The 25,838-nt window shown below is 34.9% G+C and overlaps 1 protein-coding gene across 8 annotated transcripts in view; it reads right to left on the reverse strand.

The window, feature by feature from the left end:
* FMN2 (formin 2) overlaps positions 1–25,838 on the reverse strand; it is a 155,826-nt gene that overhangs the window by 123,077 nt on the left and 6,911 nt on the right. For all 8 annotated transcript variants that reach the window (XM_050314237.1, XM_050314236.1, XM_050314234.1 and 5 more), the window contains exons 2-3: positions 14,331–14,497; positions 2,428–2,575 (exon numbers count right to left, since the gene is read on the reverse strand). In XM_050314237.1, coding sequence (XP_050170194.1) covers positions 2,428–2,575; positions 14,331–14,497 — 315 coding nt within the window. The remainder of the gene's footprint in view (positions 1–2,427; positions 2,576–14,330; positions 14,498–25,838) is intronic.

Genomic DNA, 25,838 nt, shown 5'->3' on the forward strand with positions numbered 1-25,838 from the left:
TTCAGACAGAAAATTAGTGGTATACACATTGATCTTATTGGTGATGTTGACTCATTTTGTGGAAAACCTTCTCCAAATCCAGAAATGAAAAATGTTTTTGGCGTAAGCATCTGTTGACTTGAACCCAAATTCACATTAGGTATTTCCAAACTTCATTTTTTAAATAAATAGCCAACCTAAAAAGAAACCCCAAAACAAAAAACTAAAAAAAAATTAAGAAAAACCCCAATCAAACAATAATCAACCTGAGATAAAACCCCTCAAAAACTCCCGACCACCCTAATAGCCCTTTCTTCACACCCATCAATACTCCACATGATACACAGCATACAGCAAAACTATTCAATACATACTATACTAAACAGTTGATTAACTACTTTGCTAATTTTGGAAAGATTACCTAAGACTTTGCAGGATTTCATCTTGCCTTACTTAAAACTTGAAGGCCTACTATTGTCCTCATGCTAATGTGCGTAATAAAAACAAAGATTCTCTCTATAAAAATATTCTTCTGCATTCCTTCCTCTATCGATATTTTTGTCTAAAACACGTGTTTTTGTTTGTGAACCATTGTTTCTAATGTTAATATTTTATCTGCTTAATCCAGATAGCAATAATTATATATAATACAAAATACAGTTACCCTACACACAATAATTTAAACCTTTTAAAAAAACGTTCATCCCCTACACCTTTCAATGGTGCATATACATAAAATGGGAGAGGTGTTTATCCTCAGGTTTCACATCACTCACTTCCAGGTTCTTCCAAATGGCAAGTAGATAAACAATCAAAGAAAAGTTAAATAATTTATCTATGTCAGCTGTATTCAGAATTAAAGCTTTTCCTTTCCCTCCACACCCTACGCCGAAAAATCACACCAAAATTTCAATAAATAAATTTTAAGAACTATTTATGTTACTTTTTGAAATAGCCCCAACATAAAATTTGCGACTTTGTTTCCAACTCTATTTTCTTAATGTTTTTGTAATTTTGAGGGCAGGTGTTGAAATAAGGAACAGATTACTCCTGTACACAATACATCCATGTAGTAGGTATAGTATTAAATAGAATAATATAGGATGGAAACAAGCCATGTGTAATATGAATACATTTCAAAATTATTAGTATTATCCTTTTGGTGGAAATGCACTTCCAAGTGTATCTTTACATTTCAAAATACTTCATGTAATCAAATTTCTTCTAAATTTTAGAGCACAAAAGTGTTTTTAACTTGCACCAGCCTATGGCATGCTAAAACCTGAAAATAAAATAAAAAGAAATTCACCCTTTTGCTTTTCCAGTGTAGAGTATGTTCATAAATACTCTCATCACACATCCACTAGCTAAGTCTCCAAGTTGAGAAACACAACTTTCGGAGTAGTGGCAGTGAATTCTACTACCACATGTGGTAGCACTTTCATTGAGTGCAGCATCATTGCTTAAAAGCTGGACTAGCTCAAGAATCTGTTTGATTAGTACTACAGCATTCCACACTCTGAATTGCATGAGTGAGATGAATGCAGAAATGTTTCCTTGATCTCCAACAGGTAAAAGTCACAGAGGAAATAGAGAAGCAAATCTGAAATTAACTCCACCCAAAACCTACAAGCAATACAAAGAGATCTGTTGAAATAATGACTTAATTCTTCAAAGGTGAGCAATGAAAAATAGGAGTGGTAAGAAACGGAAAATGTGAGAATATCCAGTGGCTCTCCATGAAGATGAATGCAGTCCAGAAGTGTTGAGAGCTGCTAAACACTAATGGAAAGTAAAGCCTCCAAGAACCTGTGGTATTTGTGCATCAACACTACTAACAGAAAACAGGTTTGAAATTCTCTTCTAAATTTCTTTGCGAGCTACAAGAGAGGGTTGGTTTTTTTGGTTGTTTTTGTTTTAATTCTCAGCTTAAACAAAGCTCTTAATAAGCATGAAGAAGATTGCAGAAATTTGGCTGGTAGCATAACCTCACAAATTTTAAGATAAACTGACTTTGTAAACAAGACCTCAATTTATTTTTTCCAGATACACTTTTTCTACCCCACTGTCAGCACAGGACTGCTTAATCTGCAAAGAAATACCTTACAGCACTCTAATAACTTGCAGTATACACCAGTGGGCTTCTGAAGTTTTCCATATTTTTAAGAAAAGAGAAGAACCCATATTTCATGGCTCTGAAGGTATGTAAACTGGAAAAGAACAAAGGTCATGACACCTGGTAAACGCCACTGAGTCAGCAGTTGCCAGATACACATCATTGTTAACAAAGAGAATGCATTTTTGCAGAATATTATTTATTAGATTCATACTAGCTAACATTACTTCTGATGCTAATCCAAGATCTTCAAAGCCAGGTGTTTGTTAGTAGATAAGATACTAAGCTTATACCTTGGATTCTAAAAGACATTTATCTTGTCTGAACTATACCTTCTTCCGAAACTTTGAGTCTTTGTTCTTCATCTGGAGGTTTGGGTGGGGGCCACGCAGATGGAATTCTCCTTGGAAAGCTTCCTTCAATGTAATCTGTTGAATGTGTGGGTTGGCTGACTGCAGCCCAAGTATAAAGCTGGTCTTGCTGTGATTATTTAAAAAAAAAAAAAAAAAAAAAAAAAGGTTGAGAAGTTCATGTAGTAAGACAAGCTTTAAATATCTAAGCTTTTGTTTCCAGTACAAATAAATCAATATCCACCCCTATATCAAGGCAGGCTTGGTTTTATGTTCTTCGCCTGCTGAAAAAGACTTAAAATAAACCTATATTAAAGGAACTATTTCTATTAATAACAGATAATTAAGCTTTTAGTTATCTACAGCACAACAACGTGGTAGGATACAAGTCAGCATCCTTTTGATCGTAAGGAACTCTTTTCCACTTCCTGTCTTAGAGAGATAACACATTCTGTATATCATGACAGGTTCCATACAGTTAGCTTTGTAGGTTAGAGAAAAATATTTCAGTCCACACTCTACATAACCTTTTTGCACTAAATGCACAAGCAAGGAAAATGAGTAGGTTTATTTCAGCATAAATTAAACTGATATACTTACTCTTTGCAGCCTAATTTTTATAATTTCCATTTTCATATTCTTAGAAGGGCAGATAAAAAGGTGGAGGTTCTTTTGGAATAAAAGAAAAAAATCCCCAAACCAACAAATCAACAGCTAAAAGTATTCCTAGTCTTCTGGGCTCAAATCAGATTATATCCTTATTACTCAATAGCTTTGAGTTTGATTCTGTGATTAAAAGTAGGACACAAAGACTGTCTGATGAAAACCAGGGCAAACTTATGCTTTAAACCAACAAAAAGATTTTAGATGACCACAATCCAAGCAGTTATTCTTGTCACTCCTAGTATGCATCAACACACACACCTTGTGATTAAACCTTTAGAATTCTGTATATTCTACAGAGATCATTCACAGCAACTGTATGAGTATCCTAGTAAGTGACCTGGAAAGATGCAAATATTGCAGTACAAAACTGGGAAAAAAAAAAAATCAAGTCACTGGATGAAAATACAGTCATATCATAGTAATACCTTCTTACAAAGATGATGTTCATTAGACTTTGTTCATGCTATTGCCTGAGTAAAACATTGGTAATATATATTTTCATGCTACATATTTCATTTTTAGATTAAAACTTCCTTTTTTTTTTTTTCTTTGAAAAGATTTTCAGGGGGAAGAAGAAAAAAAGACACTTTCTTGAGATAATCACTATTCTATGTGACTAAGTTTTTACTTGCCTAAAAAAAAGTTGTGATAAGGGTGATAATGTTCTATTGAGAGCAAGTTACTTGGAACAGACAAATGCTAGTTATAAAGTTAAAGGTTTTGGTTTCCAGAGAGTGCCCCAGTCAGGTTCAAAGGAAGCTCATTAGACCTTCCCATCATGAAAAATCCAGATAGATATATAGGTCTTAGAAAAAGGTAAAAATAAATGGATAAAAAACCTAATAAAAAATAAAGTCAGGTTCTTTACCTAGCCCTGAACATTACTTTCCTCGAAAAGCCTGTCCTTTCCATTAGAATGCTAAAGCATTTGAACATCCAGTTCTTTGAGTAACTTATTTTCTTCCCTTTGCCTATTATGTACTTCTGAGTTACTGCTCAATCTCTAGTACTGTTTGAGTAAAAAGGAGAGGGAGAGTCATACCTGTACATACTGTACAGAGAAAAAGAAAACGTGATGGATTTTGCTATTTGTCATGTTTCTGCACCATCTAAATCTCAAAAACAAATAAGAAAATAAGATTCAAAAAGGTCACTGAGGCAAACCAGGACAAATTTTTTCTTGCCCGTTCCACTATGTTGCACAGTCCAGGGAACGTAGGGAAGAACATACTCTGCAGTATGTTAATTCATTAACTGGTTAAGCACAGTCAACTTTCAATAGGATTACAGAGCAATAAAACAAAAGACAACAGACTGTAGATAATACTGCCATAGCACGAATAATGAAAACAAACAGTTAAACTCTTCTTGGACACGACATTTCAACATGCCAGTTCTTGAAAGATATAATACAATCATTTAGAAACAGAATTTTAAAGTATGATTAGTCTACAGGAATTGAGATGTATTTCAAAAAAATAGCTCAGAATTATTGTACAGATGGGATACATTATGAAGGTAATAAAATATGAAGTACCTATGTTCTTGCTGATATAATTTACAGCATATGACCTATAGCAGTTATAAATTAAGACACCACACAAGTCCATAACTGACTCTCAACCCAGCATGGGAGCTTTGTTTATGAATATAAAAACCAGGGAGCTTTTTTCATTCACTATTCAACACAGAGAAAGACAATGAAATAGACTCATTATGTAATAGGAATTTAGGCTTGCAAAAATGCCTTGGAGGGACTTGCACTACAATGAAAATGAATCAACTTTCAACATTTAAACAAGGCATTTACCAGCAACTATTTTCAGATTGCTTTCAAAGTTATAAACATAATTTAAAATACTAAAAACCTCATCACAGAAACGTGGTCTGAAGCTCTGGACTTGAAGTTGATAGTCCATAGTTTACACTTTAAAAATGGAGAAGATTAACCCTGTCTTTACTTTCATACCCTTCAAAAGAGGTGAATCCTTTCAATGTACTAATTTCTTTATACTGAAGCTACAGTCCAAAATCTAATTCTCTTTGTTTGTCTTTAATTCCTTGTCAGTTAATATACTAACCCATCCCATTTTCCTTTTCCAAATCTGATAAAGCCATAAATGCCATTATTAGATTATTAGAACAGTTTGAAGGAGGGTATATGCAGCCAATTCTATGATATTAAAGTACTATTCAAGCAAAAGAAACAAAATAAACCAAATTAAAAAATCTAAATTTGCTTTTATCATTAATAATTGTAACATAATGAAGCCACTCACTTAAAACTTTGAAACATTCAACTTTTCTCCTTTAATCCTATAATTTCAGAGGCAATTTTTGGTAATTATCATTGTACATACAGTCAGTGAATATGCTTACCGTGATCAAGATTTGAATACATCTGGGATTTCCACTTCATCTTGCTCAGACTCCACTATTTAGTTTTTAAAGCATCTCTTTTGATGGAAAAAATTACATATATATCCTTGTAATGAATGATCTCAATCTTATTTATTCAGACTCATTTCTGGGCAGACAGTGAAAGCTTAAAGCTGTCTGAGTCCGGTGCAATAAACGTGATGTCAAGAAGAGTTCTTGTTTCCACACTTCCTTACACAGCACTTTCCAGTGGTTCTTAAAAGTGCAGAGCATCTGCACAGGGGCAAGGCAAACTGCCTGCAGGATCTGATGGTACCTAATCAATATACATTTTACCACAGATACATCTAGCATTTAGAATCACAGAGAGTCTGGTCTGTAGTTTAACTCACTCGCTTCCCAGACAGTTTTAAGCATGCACAAAGAATGGCTTTTCATAACAATTTCTCATTCTCTGGTACCACAGTGTCATACTTCAAGAACATAACAGATTAAATATTAAATATGTTCCTTCACTGCTTGAGCTGAGGATATGTTTTCCAGCTAGTCTTTAAAAATGGAAAACAATACTGTAAGCTACTCAAAGAAAGGGCCTCTAGAAAATGACACACAGAAAGAAGCTGGTGAACCCAGATCTAAGGCCATGATCTAGACTTACAGGAAACATCAGAAGTCATTCTGGTGGGCCTGGAGCTTTCAGAAAAGGGGTCACACATTTTCACAGAGACTAGATTTGTTCCCTTGGCCACTGAGTGAATTACAGATCAGCATATCCCTCACTGTTGGCATATAATATGCAACCTTGAATGTATGCTTCATTGTTCCTCGAGATATACAGGTAATACAACCTTCTGTTCCATGTCACTTCAGTTTTTAGTCAGTTGTTTATCTGCTTCCAGTTCAAGAAACAAAGCCATTGTGAGAAATGCTTAAAAAAAGGTATAAGAGTTGAAGTTGAAACACCAATAAGTGTACACACATTTGTCCAAAATGGTTGCAAAAGCATGAATTAGCAATGTGAGAATCAATGGGGGGGAAAAAAAAGTCTGATCAGAAGTATTTTGACAATACTTGTCAACAAGGAAAAAAAAAAAACCAACAAAAAAACAAAAGCACAAAAGTGCAGTGAGGTAGAAAAGTAAGGCAGTATAGAAGCACTCTGCTACCAGGAGTAACCTCTGCTCTTCAGGTCAGCAGAGCAGTAGACAGAGGAGGTAACTCTAAACTTTCTTAAATAAAAGTGCATTGGTACCAAATTGCCTGATGGCTCCTGTATTAAGCATTGATGCAATTGGGTTCTATCTTGTAAGAAATTTATTTTCAAATAGTAAACTTGAAAAAATTTTCACTAGAACCCCAAACAAGCAAAGTTATCCTGAAGAGGGGAGGACAGAAATGTCAGCATGTTTGCAGACAGGTATAAATGGGCCAGGATTAAACACAGAGTGGGACTTACAAGAGGGTTCCTACTCATCAAATCAGTCTGGATGACATACTTTCAGGAGGGGGAAGTGGAGGAGTGGGTAGAGGAATTACACTGCATTTAAAATGGAACTCAGTAAACTCATAGCAGAATTACATTTTATGGTACTTGGGATAAAAAGAGATCAGACTCCCTGTCTCAGAGGTGTTTACCAGGCTAAGAGCTCCAGAGACCCTGTACCTCATTTGTACATAATTGCTTGTCATTTCGTCTGTTTCAAGTGCATGGAAAGGATTTATTTTTTTTTCCATTTGGGAAGTTTAATCATTCTAGTATACCAAGTATACAGTCTCTAAAGTGAAAGACAATTGCATGTTCTCTACTACATACAAATAGTTAATTAGAGAAGCAAGGGTTTAGTTTGAGAAACTAGAGCCAGACTACCTCAAAATGCTCTGCTCAGCAGGAGACTGCTTTATTTTAGGCAGCTTTTAAAATAAAGGAATCAATACTATCAAGAATAGGGAAAGTGGCTCACTTTTTGAGGAGAGATTCAGTAACAAAGCTCTATCTCACCACTGACAGAACCAGAGCAGTGATTAAACATGGTTCTCAACTTGTACTACCTTTGGCTGTATCAGTAAGCACAGATGCCTTTCAAGGTTGAAAAACAGCAAGTCCTTCATAATACTTTAATGTATAGCTGAAGTAGCACTTTATCCTCATGAACTAAATTTGATGCATAAGCATTTTATTTAAGTAGGTTTTTCTTCTTGTTGAGAGAACCGATTTGCCTCAACAATTAATTTAAAAACACTGTGTCAAAAATCATGAAACATTTATTTCCCATTACTTTTAACTTCCTCAAAAAAAAAAAAAACACCAAAAAACAAAACAAAAAAAACAACCAAAAACAAACCAAAAAAGCCCAACTTGTTTGATCCCATCAAACTTCGCTCAGGATTCAACACCATATCCCAGTAATATGAGAGGCAAACAGAGCCAATAGCCCTGCAGTTAGGGTTTTCATGGGGAAAGAAATCTGGAAACTAAATTTCAGATTCCCACATCTATACTCGCTCTGTTCTAGAGTTATTGTTTTGGTCTTTCTGTTCCCCAATAACTTCTGCATTTAATATGGCTGAATAGATTGAACTGATGAGCTTACAACAAACTTTTCTTGGAAGGGGGAACAGTAGCTAGCTTTTTACAAAACAGAAGAACATCAAGATCTAGCCACATCCAGCTTGAACTCCCACTTGGAAGGTCACATCCCAAGACCACTACATTATTAGCTGTTACTTGGATGACCTGACGGTTTGTCCTTTCTCATTAACTCTCCAAAAAATGTAAGACGAGACAAGAAGTTTCTCCATCAGGAGTTGTTTTCACTTACACTGACACAGTTCCACAATAAACTTGGATTCTGACAAATTTGAATTGCCCAAATAAAACTTAGAAAATTCCTTTCACCTCTATTCAATTTGACAATGTGATTATTACTACTGTAAAAACTTTCTCTTGGAAAGAGACGTGCAATATACACAAACTCAACTCTCTCTGTATTCTCAGTTCCAAGCTAGAAAAAAGATACTGTTTTCTAACTGAAATTCTTAAGAAAGTGAACTAATCTAAAGAAAGTCATACAATATAAAGATCTCTTGAAATAACAGGCTAATCACCTTCACCTTATGCACAATGATTCTTAAAATTTCAAACAGATGGTGTAAACTTAACATACAGTATATGCCTCTTGCAGCAGTTCTTCAGAATAACAAGCAGGTAAGCAATGTTCTCTGAAAAAGACCTAGCAACATCCTACATATAAACCATTTCAGTTGAAAGTGTATACAGTAGCATCACCACAAGTAAGCAGATAGAAGAAAGAAAGAGGAAAAAAAGAGGAGTAGAAGACTGCAGGGCCCAAGTTAACAGCTGTAAAATAAATAGGTAATTAAAATTAAGGAAAAAAAAGAAAAAAAGAAAAGGGAGCCAGGAAACAGCATCAATACTTCAGCAAGTGATCAACCAATTTTTTTCATTTTACTAAACTCGGGAATATTCAGAATTGCTCGGCATAAAAGAAAAAGTGTCACAAAGTGTGATTGGGCAATGGAAGAAGAGACATGGGGACTTTGATTTAGCCAAAATGAACTGCTATGGTATGCTACATTACAAACAAAGATTAAAACAGCAGGTCAACAAAACGTTTTCTCTGTTCTAGTCTACAGTTTCCCTTTATTAACTTTTAAAGTTTTATTCGTTACTGACCTCCAAAATACTGCTTTGACAAATTTCATAAAATGCAACTACATTCAGTCTCACATATTTTGTGCTCAAGCATTGAAAATATGCTTGAAGAAATGCTGCGCTGTTGCAAGCTCTGTGTTGCAGTTTGGAATTGAAGTTCTCCTAGCTGATATCAGTTCTTAGGAAAGTTCTTTGGACACCAGTCACTGTTATTTTGGCTCTCTGACTTCTGAGAAAGGAGTCTATTTGTGATCTCTTTACCCACTAATTCTCAGACTGGCATAAACAGTGCAAATAAGTTAAAATTAAGTAGTGTCTTGGTGCCACTAATTTCTCTTCCTTCTGACCTGTGAAGTCCCACCATCTGCTACTACTCAGCAGCATCTTTGTTTCCTTAAAAAGCATTTGCATCACCACAGGTGGCCAGGAGATAATAGGAAAACAGCCATTTTTATAGCATTTCCCATTCATGCTGTCTGTCTCCTTGCTTCCTTGGGGAAGCATTATTTCAGAAACAGATGACAGCCTAGTCAGGCATCACAACTACAAATCTCAGAAGGGGAAGTGCCTATTCCAAACTGTCAAACATGACTGTGTATAAAATCACATCATAACACAGTAAAGAAAGATGCCATTCAGAAGATGTCCATTTAGCTGTTTCATTATAGAATATGCTGAAACAGTTGATAAATTGAGAAGGAATTAACAGCTGTACTCAACACAGTAACAGCATTAAATAAAAGCACTGTAAAAAAGATGTAGAGAGCTAGTCCAGTCAAAAACAAAGAAAGATAAACATTTAGTGTGCATTTCAGACACATATGGAAGAAGATATTGCTGGATAATATCACTGGGGAGAAAAAGTAGTTATTGGACCCTTCAGAGTGCAATAGAGATTAAGTTCTGAAAATCTGAAATGGGAAGTAATAATTAGGGACTATACCACTGCAATGTATAGTAATTGCAGCTACTGGATAAAATACAAACACCGAGTACTGTCAATATTTCTTAATAACACAGAGATTCTAAATAAAGTTGCCTTGCATTGATAGGAAAATTCCAGCTTCTTTCACTGGTGTGTGAACACTATAAATTCTAATGCAAATGTTTATCTCTGAAGATAGCTATCTTACATCTTCTGTGACACATAATTAACAGAGGAGCTAAGCAGGAGATGAGATTTTTACTTGTGAAAAACTGTTATCCTTCAACAGGTAGCTGCAAAAACTTGCCTGTGGTTACATTCTTGCCAAAGCTGTCCCATTTAACAATCTCATGTTTATTTTACCCTAATAGGATAGTATAATATGGTAAAATGCTAAAAAGCATAGGATTGCAGCTGCACTACATATAGCAAGGAAGGTGGTTCTCTTCTCACAGCTAAAAAGTGACAGGATGAGTAAATGGTCTCAGTCTGAGCAAGTGGAGGTTTAGGTTGGATATTAGGAAAAATTTCTTCACTGAAATGGTGGTCAAACATTGGAACAGGCTGCCTAGGGAAGTGGTGGAATCACCATCTCTGGAAGCATTCAAAAGGATTGTGGCTGTGGCATGGGGGGATACGGTTTAGTGGCTAACACAGTGGTGCTGGGTTAATGATTGGACTTGATAATCTTAGAGGTCTTCAGCAACCTTAAAAATTTCATGACTCTATGATTTGGGACTAAAAGAGTTTTTCACAAAGCATTAATTTCTTACATATCATTCAGTCAAAGGATAATTATTTTTTTTATTTGAATCTTTAGAAACCCAACTTGAACAACTCCCAACTACTAAAAGAGGAAAAACATAAATGGCAAGGAGGCAATAGTTATTTAATAGGCAAGCAATTTTTTCACAGAACATGCTCCATGTAGGCTTTTGCTAATCCATCTTTCTATAAGTTGACCATTGACTTGCTAGACCTTTTTTTTGTTTTTTAATTTAAAACCTCTTTTTTCTTTCATAAAATACTAGCAGAAGAATGAAAGACTAAAGATAGCCTTATGAGTAAGAATTCATGACATGCATGAGCAATAATTAGCAACCTCTCCATGAAACAGGAAACTAGCAATAAAGGCAATGTATTTCTGAACAGGGAACCTGCCACTGAACTTACTCTTTAAAATACTTTTGACATTTTAAGAGGAAAAGCTATAGCAAAAGCTTTCACTGCTTCTCAACAACAATCTTAAAAACTCCAATCCTGTCTTATTTCTGTTACTTTTAAAGCTTTGTTCAACTTTTATTTTTCAGACTAATCTTTTACGTTTAGCATCTGCCACCATCTGTTCAATTCATTCAGTTGATAAAATGGGCCAAGATTGAACATGCAAGTTTTATCATAAGATCTTAAAACAATTCTAAAGTTTCTGTCCTTTGGACTATAACCTGAAATTTGACAAAAAGGCCAGAGATACTTCATGAACCTGCCATCTCCAATCATCATTAATATCTATCCAAAAGCCTGAGTAATTTATAAGCCTGTGGAAACTGGACACTATCCTTGGTATAAATGTGATGACAGCTGCTAGTTCTCTGAAGATTTGTGCTTTTGTTTGGCATTTGTTGATCCTTCATGTTTACCATATACTAAAAAAAGATTAAGCATTATACCCACAAAGCACAGATATACCGGAAACACAAGTGCTAAGAATTAAATTTAAACTGGCTTTCAGGAGCCATTATAATACTACACTGAGAAATGAAGAGCTGTAAACGTTGTTTTTACTTTTAATACACTGCTTCATTGGAGTCAGACAGTGGGGATCCTAAAAGAAATTTAAAAGAGGGCATGTACCATTATGTAATGCCCCACACTGAAGCCTGGAATATCTTGGGAGAAATAAAACTAAACCAACAAACAGAAAAACGGATCTCTTGTACATTACTGAGAAAAGAGACACAAGATTTGAGTATGCATTTCTAGTACAGTACACATTTGGGTACACATTTCTAGTAGAGGTGACCACCGAACATGAGAAATAGAGAAGATGAGAATATAGTCAGAATGTGCAATTACAAACATTTCAAGACAGCAGAGTTCAGCATTAGCCATGTTAAATTAAATTCACTGGAGGACATCCAGGAAAGGAGATCAAAGTTAGAGAATAGGTCTTCTAAATAATCTGTTTATATTCATCTCAAGCCATGAGCAATAGATTGTAGAGTGAACAAAATTTACTGAATTGTTTTCATAAACCGTAACCTAACCTCTTCAAAAAACAAAGTCTGTGGGACCACACTTATGCAAGAGGGGAATCATGGACTTTATTCAACACAAAAAAAATGATAAGCTAAGGCTCAGAAATGCAGGGGATCAGTCACAAAAGCAGAAAAAAATGATTAAAGGAAGGACTTCAGGGGAAAAAGGGTTCACAATTCTGAAAAAAAAAAAAAAAAAAAAAAAAAAAAGGAATGACCTAAGAGACTTTACAAGCACCAGACTGAGATCCAAATCAAAACAGCCAAATAAGTAACATTAAGGCACAGGCACCATACCTAGATGGAGAAGGGAGGAAGGACAACAAGGCAGAAGACAAACCTGTCTGGGATCAGGACAGGGTTACAGGAGTTTTGTTGATGGTAGTTTTAGCTAAGTGAAAAATCAGTCAGACTGGAGGCAATCCAAGGTTGAACTGGGAGCACATCTGAAGAACTCAGAGATGAAGGAAGAATATGGGATTGGTTGTGCTTCCAATTTTGGAGGAAGGTCAGAAAAGATGTGTTTCTTAATTCTATATGGGTGAAATGTAGGTGTTAATTAAGGCTAGTCTGATCTCCTTTGTCTTTGAAATAAACAGATCAACACTAAAATCTTGTGCTGACTTACACAAAAAAAGAAACAAAATTCAAAAACCTAAAAAAGAAAAAAAAAACAAGTACAGACATGGAAAGAGGTGCAAAAGGGGACACAACTCACAGATATTACGTCTTTGTTTTAAGTAATATAAAGCATCACCGTATTTTTTTCACACTAATTATTGTTTTATTTCTTACATAAAAATTCACATTTATTTCCTGTAAAATATTTTGTTTACTCTAAGAAGCAAAATCAACCACAAGAAGCATAGTTTGGAAATTCTCAGCCATTAGAGTCTATACTGCCAGTTCTAAACATTTTCAGTTAGTAGAACACGTAATGCATTAACAGATAGGTGCACTGTGGTCACTAGGGCCGAGGAAGAAATATATTCCAAAACTCAATAGCAGCAGCTCTCATCTTTCCACCATGTGGAATTCAGTTACTGAGGTAGCAGTATTCAAGACAGAAGTACACTCCTTTCAAGTAGGATGCATTACTTAGTTATATACACTGGGCTTTACACCTCTTCTGACACTGTGTTACAGGAGTGTGATCTATTTAGGGGATTTATGCCACAAAGCAGCTACAGAGGCTGTGACATTTGTGGTTTACTGATAGACCAAGTCAAATTAAGATCACTGCTAGGCCAGCAACATCTTAAATTGCTGACTTTGACACACTGTTCACATGACACTGGGCTACTGCTAGGTCCATCCTGCTGGATATATTAAATGAAAGATACCTAAAATAATTATTACTCAGACAAAGCATAGTATATCAGTTAACAAAAGAGCCTTTTCTGCTTCTTAACAAACTTTGAATTTGATAAAATAGTACGCAAACACCACTAGTAACAGCACCCTTACCAGATAGCCCAAAGGCACAGAATATATTGTGGCTGGAATTCCCGTAAATTTCCACTGATCCCTGCACTATTTTGTATCAAAAGTATTTTTTGGGGATGGGGGAAGGGGGAATTATCTAGCATAGACATCCTCTTTGAGTTCCGTACAATTTTGTGAAATACTATGTTCTGTTCTTCCTTTAATTTAGATTTTTTGTGAGGCAGCTATTGGATTGAAATCTTGGTAGTCCTATAGAGTGCTTTGATTCGAAGAAGACAACTAAATGAAAAAAAGCAGATGAAGAACATTATAGCAGACTAAGATATGAGTTAAAAAGTTAAGAAATCAGTTTATAGGAGAACCTTCTTATGCTTACTTGGATACAAAAGTGCACATACCTGAGTTTAGAAAAATAGTTGGCCACTCTCCTAAGGGCAATTTTCATTAGAAGGACTAACAGAATTCTCTCAGAAGGGAAAAAAATATTAGTAAAGTTTGCTTGGCAAAACAGACAAAATATAACTTTTTCAGTACTTACATCAAATGTGGGTGTGCTTTGCTGGGCACTCTGATTACATGGCTCCCTGAAGCAGTCAGTGAATGGAAGCAAAAGACCCAGCGCAATAATGCGAGAGCATAGTTTTTCTGCTTCTTCTTGTGGTGCATTTTCTTGCTGGCTGAAGAGCTTTTCCAGCAGAGTTCGTCCTGTCAAGGTGATGACACAGATCAGTAAGAATTTGCAGCTATTTACAGGACACAAATATTTAGGCATTACAATGTATACTGAAAATCTCACCTAAGTACAAATATTTAAAAAAAAAATTCTTAAGAAAAGTCTCTGGTAGTAAGTCTTTAATATAAAAAATTCCTACACAATAATGGTAACTGATTTAGAACTTGATTAATTAGGATATTCAAGAAAATATCCATTGTGTTGGTTGCACTGTGGAGTAGGAACAAAAACCATGAGATGTTATTGTAGCATCAATTTGCTATTTATTTATATTATATAATTGTCCTGAACGGAAAACTGAGATATTACCAAGAAATGAAGCAACTTTTTCTGAGGACATCATCAAAGTTATTATAGAATTAAGTTTCCCAACTCCTGGAACAAGTTGTTTTTTTTTTTTTTTTTAATCATAATGATTTTCTTGAGTCATAAAATTATTAGTCTTTGAGAGATTGTGTTCTGTTTCACTGGAGAAACTCTCAATAAAAGAATAATAACAAAAAGACTCTGATAACTATTATGCATAAAACTGTATTTAATACAGCTCTAGAGGAGCAGAGTGCTCCAAACTAAAATGCAATGTCACAAGCAGAAATTCAGAGAAGTAAAACTTTTAGAGAGTGAGAAGATACTTATTCCTCTTATACGGCCAGATTTCATGATCAAAGTGTTTTCTTTGTCATCTAACCAGAACATGAAAGGAGAGCTCATGTTATAAAGAATATTACTGAACTAAATGTTAGTGGTTTGAAAGATCATTGTGTTTCATGCAGTTAGCCAGAAATAGACTACAAAAATTAGTTACATACACAGGTTTCAGTAAAATCTACATTGTAAGAATATTAAATTGCTTGATTAAGCAGTAAAACATCAAAAGATAGTAAAATAGATTTGCAGGATATTCATAGATTGTACAGATCTACTGGAAGAGAAAAAACAGATGGAGTAATAAAGTTAATTTTATGTTTGAGTATGAACTAGATGTGAATACAATTTGTACCTCAATAAGTTTCTATGGTCTATTTTTTCCACCCACTCACTCAAAGTCAAAGGTATTTTCCAGAAAAAATATATTAAACCACTTTCTTAATGCAATATACTAATGATAATTCTACTGTTTTTTACAGAGAAATGTAAGATTTCTGATTGAATATTGATTTTATTAAAGATGTAAAATTTCCCAGGCTTTCTGAACATACTAAAAAGTTTTTTTTTCTTTTAAACATCTGGATGCAATTTTAAAAGGATATTGTAAATGACATTTAGCCCAAAGTTTGTGGATTATTTTAATTTCATGTGGCAATACAGCCTAAAATAAACAATACATTGAAATGTTGGAAGTTATTTCTAAGATTTTCCTCTCCACATCTAAAGATCTGATAATTATCTGATTATTAATCCAAGTTTCCTAGTCCTTTATTAGACACAATACAGTACATTCAAGGGCATAAGCTGCACAATAATAACTTTTGTTACATTTGCTACTTACTTTGCCTCTGTTCCTTGGTTATACCATAAGGTGTACTTATCCAAAGGTAAGGATACTTACTATAAGGTGGTGCTTATCCAAAACTGTTTATTCAATATACCCCTCTATTACAGTTCAGTTATTAAATCTCCAACATAATTTATTAATTGAAGATGGTCTTTCTTACTGATATGCACTGTAATTTTTAACAATTTACCCACAGTTGTAGCGTACAGAAAGGCAACAGTATGAAACCACAGTAGCAAAGAACAAATAGGGAGTTATCTGCCAACAGATATTTTAGTGCTTTTAGTAATTTTTTTTGTTTGGGGTTGCAGTTGCCAAAGCTTAGTAGTGGTGTAAAAGATGAATGAAAACCCCTAGCTACTGCCTCTCTTACTGCAATAAATAGATTCTCCTAGCTGTAACTACAGAGGTTAGGCCATATAAGCAATTTAAGAAAAAAATAGGAGTATAAGACTGGTATCACACTAGCACTAGGGGACCAATAGGTAGCATTTCTGTTAGTATTTCTGGAGCAAGGGACATCATATTACCATAGTATCACCTTCTGTCACTGAATAAAGTTCAGTGATGTGGAAAATGGGCTAGATAAAAGAGGAGCTGCAAGTGAAGATGAATGGGGAAGTCAATGCTTTACACTTATCAAATGCACAGAAGAAAAATAATAATGAAAAAGTACACCAGATGAAGGTCACTTTGCACACACACACACAAAATAGGATTATGCAAGAAAACTACACATTTCTTTATGCTATATTAAATATTCAGATGTTATCCATGAATTCTGAATGTCAGACTTGTTAGATTTCTTTTTTTTTTAATGTGGAGTTGTTTTTGTTTGGTTTTGGTTTTTTTTTTGTGTGTTTGTTTTGTGTGTGTGTGTGTGTGTGTATGTTTCAACATTTTAATAATCTTGCCATGTTTAGAGAGTCTTCTGCATATTCAGAACCAGAATAGCCCTCCCTTTTGCTTAAACTTAATTAGCAGGAACAATATCCGTAAATTACAAAACAGGAAATGAAGCTCTTTTTTCCTTAATCCTCCCATTCATTTGCTAATTTTTATAGCACTTAACAGTCTTACTCAAGTTCAAATACCTTATTCAGAATCCTAGCTGCTATTCAGTTGCAGTTTAATTTGTATAGCAGCTATTAACTATTGTCTAAAAATACTTTAGCATTCAGGCAATGTAAAATAAGTATATATGTAAAAAAAGTCATTTATGTACTTAAGTAATGCAGAGTACAGTAAGATAAATTATGTAATTTTGTTCATCTGAATCTGAAGTAGTCTTGGAATAAATAGGATAGTAAAAATTATTTAAGCCTGTTTGCTGGTACTTTTTAACCTAAAGGAATTGATCACTTGATTTAAACTGACTTTAGTACTATTAAGCTGTTCTTTGCATCAACTGTTTGTTGAGTCAAAAAAATAAAGGTTCTCAACAAAAGGTAGTAGTGTTCATATAAAGTTGTGCTCTAATGCAGCTTGTGTGTTCCTTTTAATTGCTATGGAGATCTGAGGACAGACACAGAAATTTAAATTACAGAAATACATTTTGTCAGTTCAGTTAATACCTTTTACCAAATGCAAGATGCAAAAAGTTCAATTTTAGAAGCATAAAGAAATAGTTTCACTGTGAGAAGTTGTGAAAAAAAAATAAATCACTGTATCAACAATAAATGGATTATATGTTCAAAGTATTTAGTAGGCAGTATATACAGAACATACTGTTAAGCCATTCAAGTTATGTACATAACTAGCTAGGACTTATAATCAAATCGAATGGTCAATTTAAGTGTAAGAACCACCCATCCCCCATTAAAGATAAAGAACAGACATAGTTATAAAAAGGGCAGAACATGTTTTTCTTAAAGGGGAATGAGGAAGTAAACCCTATTAAAAGAAAGTGTGTTGATACTTGAGAACGTCACTGATTTCCTCAAGCAAACGCCATGCTGTGCTGCAGTGCCCAGCGATGGAGTTGCTGTGCCACTGTAGTTCCAGTGAACAACATTTGAAAGTCCCCACTTACTGAGAATTAGTTCCTCCCTTTTTAAGGGCATCTGATATTTCTCTTTCCCTTAATTTCAGGTGAAAAGAGAGCTGTCATTAAAGCAGAACCATTTCAGTTCCAACGTCCTCTGTGGCCCAGGGAAGTGGGCACTTAATCTGCCCCAATCTTGCTGCCCTCTGACCCCACATATGCCTGCCCTGATGTCAAAGTAAGATATTTGTGAAGCAGCAGGAATCACATTTCTGATTTTGATTCAGGGCATGATGAATGCTATATTTTTTGTTTAGGTTTAGCAAAATACCTCTTTACCACCTCCACAGACCTTTAACTACTTCTGTTTTGAACCAGAAATGGTTTGCCAGTACCCTATCTATTTGCACTACACGCAGTTGAAATTAATTCAAACTAAAATTGCTTGGTGTCTATAACATTTTACAGTCAATTTCACGCATAATCTCTGCATCTATATGCTAAAAAGCAAAACCAAAATCATAGCCATATTTAATGGATTGGCTAGACTCCAGTCAACTGGAAGATTTTGAGTTACAACTTTACATCTTTAGTTTATAAACGAATGCAGCAGCAACAGCATTTGACCTCAGAAACCACTAATCACCTCATATTCATAACTTAAAAGAGGTGATTCCTTCAATAGGTGAAGATGTTTACAAATAACCTGGAATAATTAAATGATTAATAATTTCATAATTATTAAATGATCACTGATTTTTGCTACAGGGTTAAATGGAGTGGTTAGGAGTTTGTCTTGGTGCCTTTACTTGCCATGAAAACAGTAAGGACTAAAATCATATATCTCTCAGTCTCTGTTTTTCCTAGAAAGTTAAATTCCCATTTTATATGTTTTAAACAACCTTTCTTCCCAGAAATCCCAGATGATGAAGTTCCTGAACCTAATTCTTACCTTTCCCTTAATTAATTTGGTGAGGGAAGGAAGGCACATTAAGTTTTGAATTAGACAAGAACTGCAGCTAGGCTTTTCTGATAGAATTACAGAATGTTGCAAGCATGTCCAGTACATGAAAGCATGTCTACAGAGAAATGCAAGTAAATCCTAACTTAAAGAATTCACCTTATAGATCTTTTCCTCTATGACTTGCTTAGAAGACAACCCTTTCAAAGAGTTTTGAAAATGTTAGCTTTGAATTTGCTTAATTGTTGAGGGGAGGGAGAGACATGAATGGAAGCAAGAATCAGAAGAAAACTACAGTAGTCATAGTCATACAAAAAACACACACATGCACTGAGGCACTGCACTACAGCAGAGCTTGCAATAATGTTTCCCTGAGGATTTTGCTGTTATAACCTCACATTTATCTTTAAAGATGTGTCTTCTGTCCTCCTTATGCTGGATTCATAAAAGTTTGAGAACACAGCTGTCAGTGAGCACCAGTTGAGACTAATGGTCAAGATGAGCTATACTCCAAAAGCTCCCTCTTCTGCCGGTCTCGGTGATTGTCTCTCCTACCAGCCAGAGCACTACACCAGACCTTCACCATTAGCTCAGCAGCTGCATCAGCACATCTTAACACTGGAGACAGACCTTTCCATTTTAATTCTTCCTAATGCAGAGTGAACAGCTTCACTGGACACCCTAATTATTCACCTCAAGAGTTAATCTGACTTACGAATGTACTGCTTACATATTCAAGAGCTTAAATCTGCTTGCTTCTCTTCCTTTTCCCCAGTTCACTCTTTTTTTTGGTCCATTTTAGTGAGATCAGAGATGCTCACACAGCAAAGGGATTTCATAAGCTTTGAAGTCAAAGGTACTGTAGGCCTTGCTCTATTTTTGGGAGACAGTACAGAAAAAAAAAGGAAAAGGAAGAAGAGATGGAAAAAATGGTGAGTTTCCATTTATAATGTTTTCTATTAGTATTACAAAATGTAAAAAGACAATTGCAGTCTTCTTACAGTTTCTCATTTAGAAAGGATTCTAATTATGAACATAGTTTCATAAATAAACAAACAAAAAAGAGAAAATGACGAGGGGGGGGGGGGGGGGGAGCTGCATTCAAAAGTTTGGAAATGCTGTACTCCAGACATCTGCTGTCCCGTAGTAGTCTAAATCATTCCTTCCTTCCAATTTTTTTATGTCTCCTTTTCTACATAAACTGCCAGCAAGGTGGCAGCTAAGTCAGGTCTCAATCATCTGGTGAAGCACCTGAATTTTGCAGCACCAAACATCCCCCAGAATGCCAGAAGAGGACAAACATGTCCGGAAGACAGAAATACTGCAAAGATTTCCATATTTTTAGCTGAGATAGTAACTGCAATTACATGTAATTTCTTAAATACTTTTCAGCACAAATTTTACTTTCATCATGTTCACTCAAACTACACAGGAAAAGCAGCTGACTGAATAATTTCCTAGGGGCAAATCAATCATACTTCATTGTCACCCTTTTACTGTTCAGTGTACTGTACCAGGCCTCAAATATATCAAGCACACTAATATTTCACATATAAAATTAATACCTCAATGATCAAAAGTATTATATTCTTCAACTTTTTCCTTTCATTTCACAATCTTTTCAAATTTCCAGTTTTTCAACTAACTTGTACCACTCAGCCTAGATATAATATGCAACACTTGACTGCTGAGAAAGAAGAGGTTTTCAAAGCTGCACACAAAACCTGGGGAATGAAACAGAACTGGAAATCGGTATTCTAGTAATCTATTCTTCACTTCAAATAACAAGCCCAAGTCCTGCACAAATGCATATTAAATATACACAAACAGTAAAAAAGTAGCAATTTAATTTAGTTTCTTGTTTGCCTGAAGACTGACCTGGGAGATTATGTCCAATAAACCAGGATTAGAAACTTCATTTATTGTTCCTTTTCACTGCAGAGTTTCTAATCCTCTTCTGATTTAGATGGGGAAACTGTTCTAGATCTCTCATCCTGTGAAGTTGTTTTAGCTGCTTTGTTTTGTTGTTGTTTTTGTTTGAGGATTTTGTTTGGTTTTTAAAGGGATTGAATTCTTATTGACAGATACTTTCCTATAACCATGTGACAGTTTTCTCACAGTTTGGTTACATAAAACATGGAAAACCCACTAAGCAACAGGCCTACACACACAACAGAGTTTCATAACAAAAAAAGAAAAAAAAAATCCCTCTACTTTAAAGGAACACAAAATAAAGTATGTCTGAAGTCTAATTTCCAGGCAACATAAACCTTAAAAATAAAACTTGTCAAGGTATAGGGTTATGGTACAAATTTCTATAACAATGTCTAAGATATTTCCTATTGTTCCTATTATCAGTGTAATAGCAGATCTGTGCCTTCACTGGTTGTATGCAAGCATATGTTTCTAAGGGAAAAAAACTCTAGAGGTTATATACTGATTTCTTTATATATTTATATTACATATTATCATATTATACATAATATATTCATTTATTTTTATTCATATTTTGTTTTATATTTAAGTATTTAGGACATTAGTAAAGTTAAGGATGTGTGGAAACGCCCAAGAACATTGCCCCTTCTCTAATTTCCTCCTTCTGTTCACATAGATGGTATGAACTAAACCCACACATCATCTTAAATTCAGAAGTAAAAGCAGAAAGCCTGTGTAAACAAGAGACTTAAGAAAAAGACACTATCACTTGCTACAGTTTTCTATGCTTGCCTACTCACAGTTCCATTAATTTCAAAGTCAGAAACATATATTAACATATATTAAATTCCAGTGAATACAAAATTTCAGTGAATAATGTGTTGATTGAATACATTCGTAGACTCTTCAAACAACTAGAATAAAATACCAATTACTAATTTCACCTCTGTCAGTCCTGTACTTGATTATCACACTAAACACTATGCTTTACTTTTGCCAAGCTGTTTGAATTTCTTGGCATCTCAGTCTCCCTGCTTTTACGCTGTCCCATCTCTTGTGGTACCCTTCCTTAGTGTTAAAAATTTTCCATGAAACTCTTCACTAGATATAAGTTAGAACCACAATATATTAACCTCTGTGGAACTCAAGCAAGTAATTTTTCACTTTCTTTCAGCCCCACAATTACGACTAATAATTTAAAAGGTTCTGGGTTATGGAAGAGAGCTTTAATAAGCATGTCAGTGAGATTTCAATCACTCAGCAAGAACAAGCAATCCATTACGCAGCTAAAGAAAGAGTATCACATAATGCTAACAGCATCAAGTGTTTGAGACCTCCCAAAGAGGTCCAGGGAACACATGTGCTACACCCTTTCAGAAGCAAGGGCACAACTGCCACTGGAAGACAATCCTGCCATTGCCCCGAGGGCCACCACAGTGCCTGCAGGGCAAAAGTAGCACCTCATACAAATAGCCCCTAAATTCTTCCAGAAATGCCCTGATGGAGATAGTGGTGGTCTGGCAAAATTTGAAAATCATATTCTTCAAAAATAAAGATGACAAAGACAGATCACAGATTTCATGAAGTAAAATTTCACCCCAGAAAGGATGGTACAAACAGTTTTCAAAAAAACCCCATCTCATTCTTTATCCTTAGTGTTCCTTGATTGAACCAAGCAGTTATATTTTAAAAGAGCCTGTTCCACTTGTGCTGGTGGTGAGACATGACAACACCACCAATTTCAGTATATACCCCAGTGGTTTGTTATAAGAGTATAGAAATATACACCATATTTGCACAAATCACGTTGGAAAGAGCAGAAGCAAAGCCAGAATGTCAGCTCAGTTCCTAATTTTGAAATTTTTGTCAGAATGCAGAAAGACAAAAGTTTAGCAAAAATTTTACTTGGTAATGAAAATGTTGAGTCCTGCAAGTGCTATGGTTGGAACAAAGGTCAGGATCCAGGTCTACTCCTCTTAATTATGTAATAAACTTTAACAGTCTGATCAAGCTATCACAACACTAGGTAGAAGCATACCAAAAAGAAGCTGTTCCTCTGGTGGCAGTGAAATAACATGACAGAGTCCCTTATCAAAATCTCCAGGAATTTTCTTCTTCGCATAAGTGATTTGCAGTGTTACCATTTTGTATGAAAATGCAGATGAATTCCTTCATACCACTTTCATGTTGTCTAGAAAGCAGCTGTACATAGAAAGTTAACAATGTAGTCTTACTGATCATTGCTAAAGCCATATGGCATTTTGTTCTATTTTCCTTTACCCTTTTGTCACATACCCCATAGTTAATTTCATCTTATAATTTTATCCTTCAAGATTTGTTCCAAAGCCTTGCTTACTGCTGCAGTCAAAAGCGTGATGAAAACTGGTTTGATCATTTGTGATAACAATGTTTTACTTTTTTAAAAAGCAGGTATTATTGCTTTGCCATAACCAGAACTTCAAGATATATTTTTGATGGCTTGTGACAGTGCTTTCAGAATTGTTGCAGATTAGCAGTGAAGCAGTCTGTCTCCCTAACTTGAACATAAGCTGCTTGAAATTTTGCTTTCATGGTGACTAAGATTTTACACCTTTCCCCCACACTGATATATGGCATATGTATAACAGGATAAGCTGAGACAGGATATTAAACTATTCTTTTATATCTAACTTTTTCTGTATATCATTTACAGATAAATTTAATGACATATACATATATTTGACATATCTACTGAGAGGTAAGAATATATCTTTCAGAAGCTTTCATATATTAGCTTTCAGAAGATGAAGTTTTAAAATAGATTTTTAAATACCAAACAATTTCTCAACTATGGCATAGCAGTACAAAATATCTTTCTAAAAATACAAACAAGCTGTACCCTCCCTCAACACTATGACATATATCCTTTCACCTTGATTTCTCTTCAGGTTCTAATGCAGCGTCACTGCAGATTACAGAAATACTTTATTATATATGATGAAGGAAAATGTCTGTCTACTGAATCTTTAAGCCACCTTATGCATCTTTGACAAATTTCATACTGTGTTTTCTAGGTACTTAAGTTCCTCTCAGCAAGTATTTAATTCTGGCCATCTTTACCCTTTTAGTTTCTGTGGTGATTTGTGATGTGAATGCAGCCTTCTGTGCCAGATTCTCACAGACTGCTGGAAAGCCACAATTCTTTCAGTCTAGCTTTTTAAAGTAAGAAGTTCATCTGATGTCTTTTTGGGTATGTATTAGCAACAGCATCTTTTGTCAGTCCAAACTGGTACACACTGTTTTTTACAACCCAATTTTGTAAAACTTCAACATTTCATTCCACATTTAATGCAGTCTGGCCTATCTGTACCTTAGAAGTAAATCCAAGTATGTGCTCAAGCAGCCACAAGTCACAAGACATAACTGAACTGAACCAGGAAGTCTCTAAATTGGGGCACAAATAACACATTTCTTTCAACTTATTTATTAGTTCCCAGGCATGCCTTAGCTTTCTTTCCCTTCCAGGACCTGTGGACCCAAGGCCTGGTAATCTTCTCCAACTTTAATAACTGCTGACTTTTTATTAATTTTTCATAATGTTCAAAATCTTTTCTTTGTATCCATAAACAAAAAACAGTAAGATGAAGAAAGGGGGAAAGCATAAAATTAGAACTATATTCCATTGAAAAGAAAAACAGACATACGCATCTATATAGTTCAGACATGTTCCTCTAGGCTTCATTCTGAATAAAACCTTGCTGTAACTAGACCTTAAGACTTTCACTGATGTAACCAAATATTTCTCTCAACAATTTCTCAGCATTCTTTTTTGTCTTGACTCTTTGCATGATAAAATGGTGCTTGGACACACACTCTCTTGTATGAAGGCAGTGTTTTGGTTTGGGGCTTTTAATTTTTTTTTTTTTAAATGAAAACCAGCTTTTCTTCCATGACTTTTAAGAGATGTTTATGTAGTAAATTAGAGTGCTACTGCAGCATATACTTCTCTTGTACAATGATTTTTTTTCCTTATCAGTGCAAGGAAGTGGAAAGTCTTTGGTAAGTACTATCTATTATGCATCTTCAAGGGACACCTGAACCAGACCTTGGTATCAAATAAACTCTAGAATGAAAGGTGTCTCCTGTAATTAGTTTCACAGTAAAGTTATCTGTGATTTCTCCTGATTCAAATTCACACCAGTTTCAGAGCTCTGGCATTCCTAATAAATTTCATATAGACCTGGAGACCAAAAAATTCATACTTATACTGACTAATACAAAAATCTCAATAAAATTCATTTGTGACTAGGCTTTCCTAGCACTATTTAGCTGTATATATCAAGACATCAAAAAGATTAAATTCAAGATTTATGTATTTCTTCTGTGTTTATATATTTCCATTTAATTTTATGTCTTTTAGGATTTATTTTTACAACTCTGATGTTTACACACACAATCTCATAACCACTGCTTCTTACTGTTGCAAAACTGCTAACTGACTTACTGGTTCTATAGTCTGAGCATCTACAGGTGAAAGAAGTAATATTCTGTATTTATCTGAGAATAAAGCAAGGGTTTGCACGAGAAAATATTGCTCAATTCCTGGTCAGAAAGCCTATCAGTGTGAAGGAAACATTCTGGACAGCAGCAATATGGAAGTAAAAGGAGGAATAGTCATTTTTTACTCAAGTAAAGACAGATCATCTCATTTTCCCTAACTTTCTTTACATGAATTGCAATGTAGGAACACAGGAAGCTGCTGTTACTTAGAGGAAATAATAGTGACACAGCTCCTGAACCCATTTTGCTGCCTTTTCTAAAGCCTTTAATGAAATGCAACTGGCCTTCTATTATCATATGAAGAGGCAGGAATGAGGTGACACAATGTCCTTACATCCTTCTATTACCTTCCTTTCACAGCTTCTTACTGCTTCTGCCCTGTCCTCCTTGTATCAACTC

The sequence above is a fragment of the Myiozetetes cayanensis genome, unplaced genomic scaffold, assembly GCF_022539395.1.
Source record: "Myiozetetes cayanensis isolate MyiCay16 unplaced genomic scaffold, myiCay2020 scf2-11, whole genome shotgun sequence".
Lineage (NCBI taxonomy): Eukaryota > Metazoa > Chordata > Aves > Passeriformes > Tyrannidae > Myiozetetes > Myiozetetes cayanensis.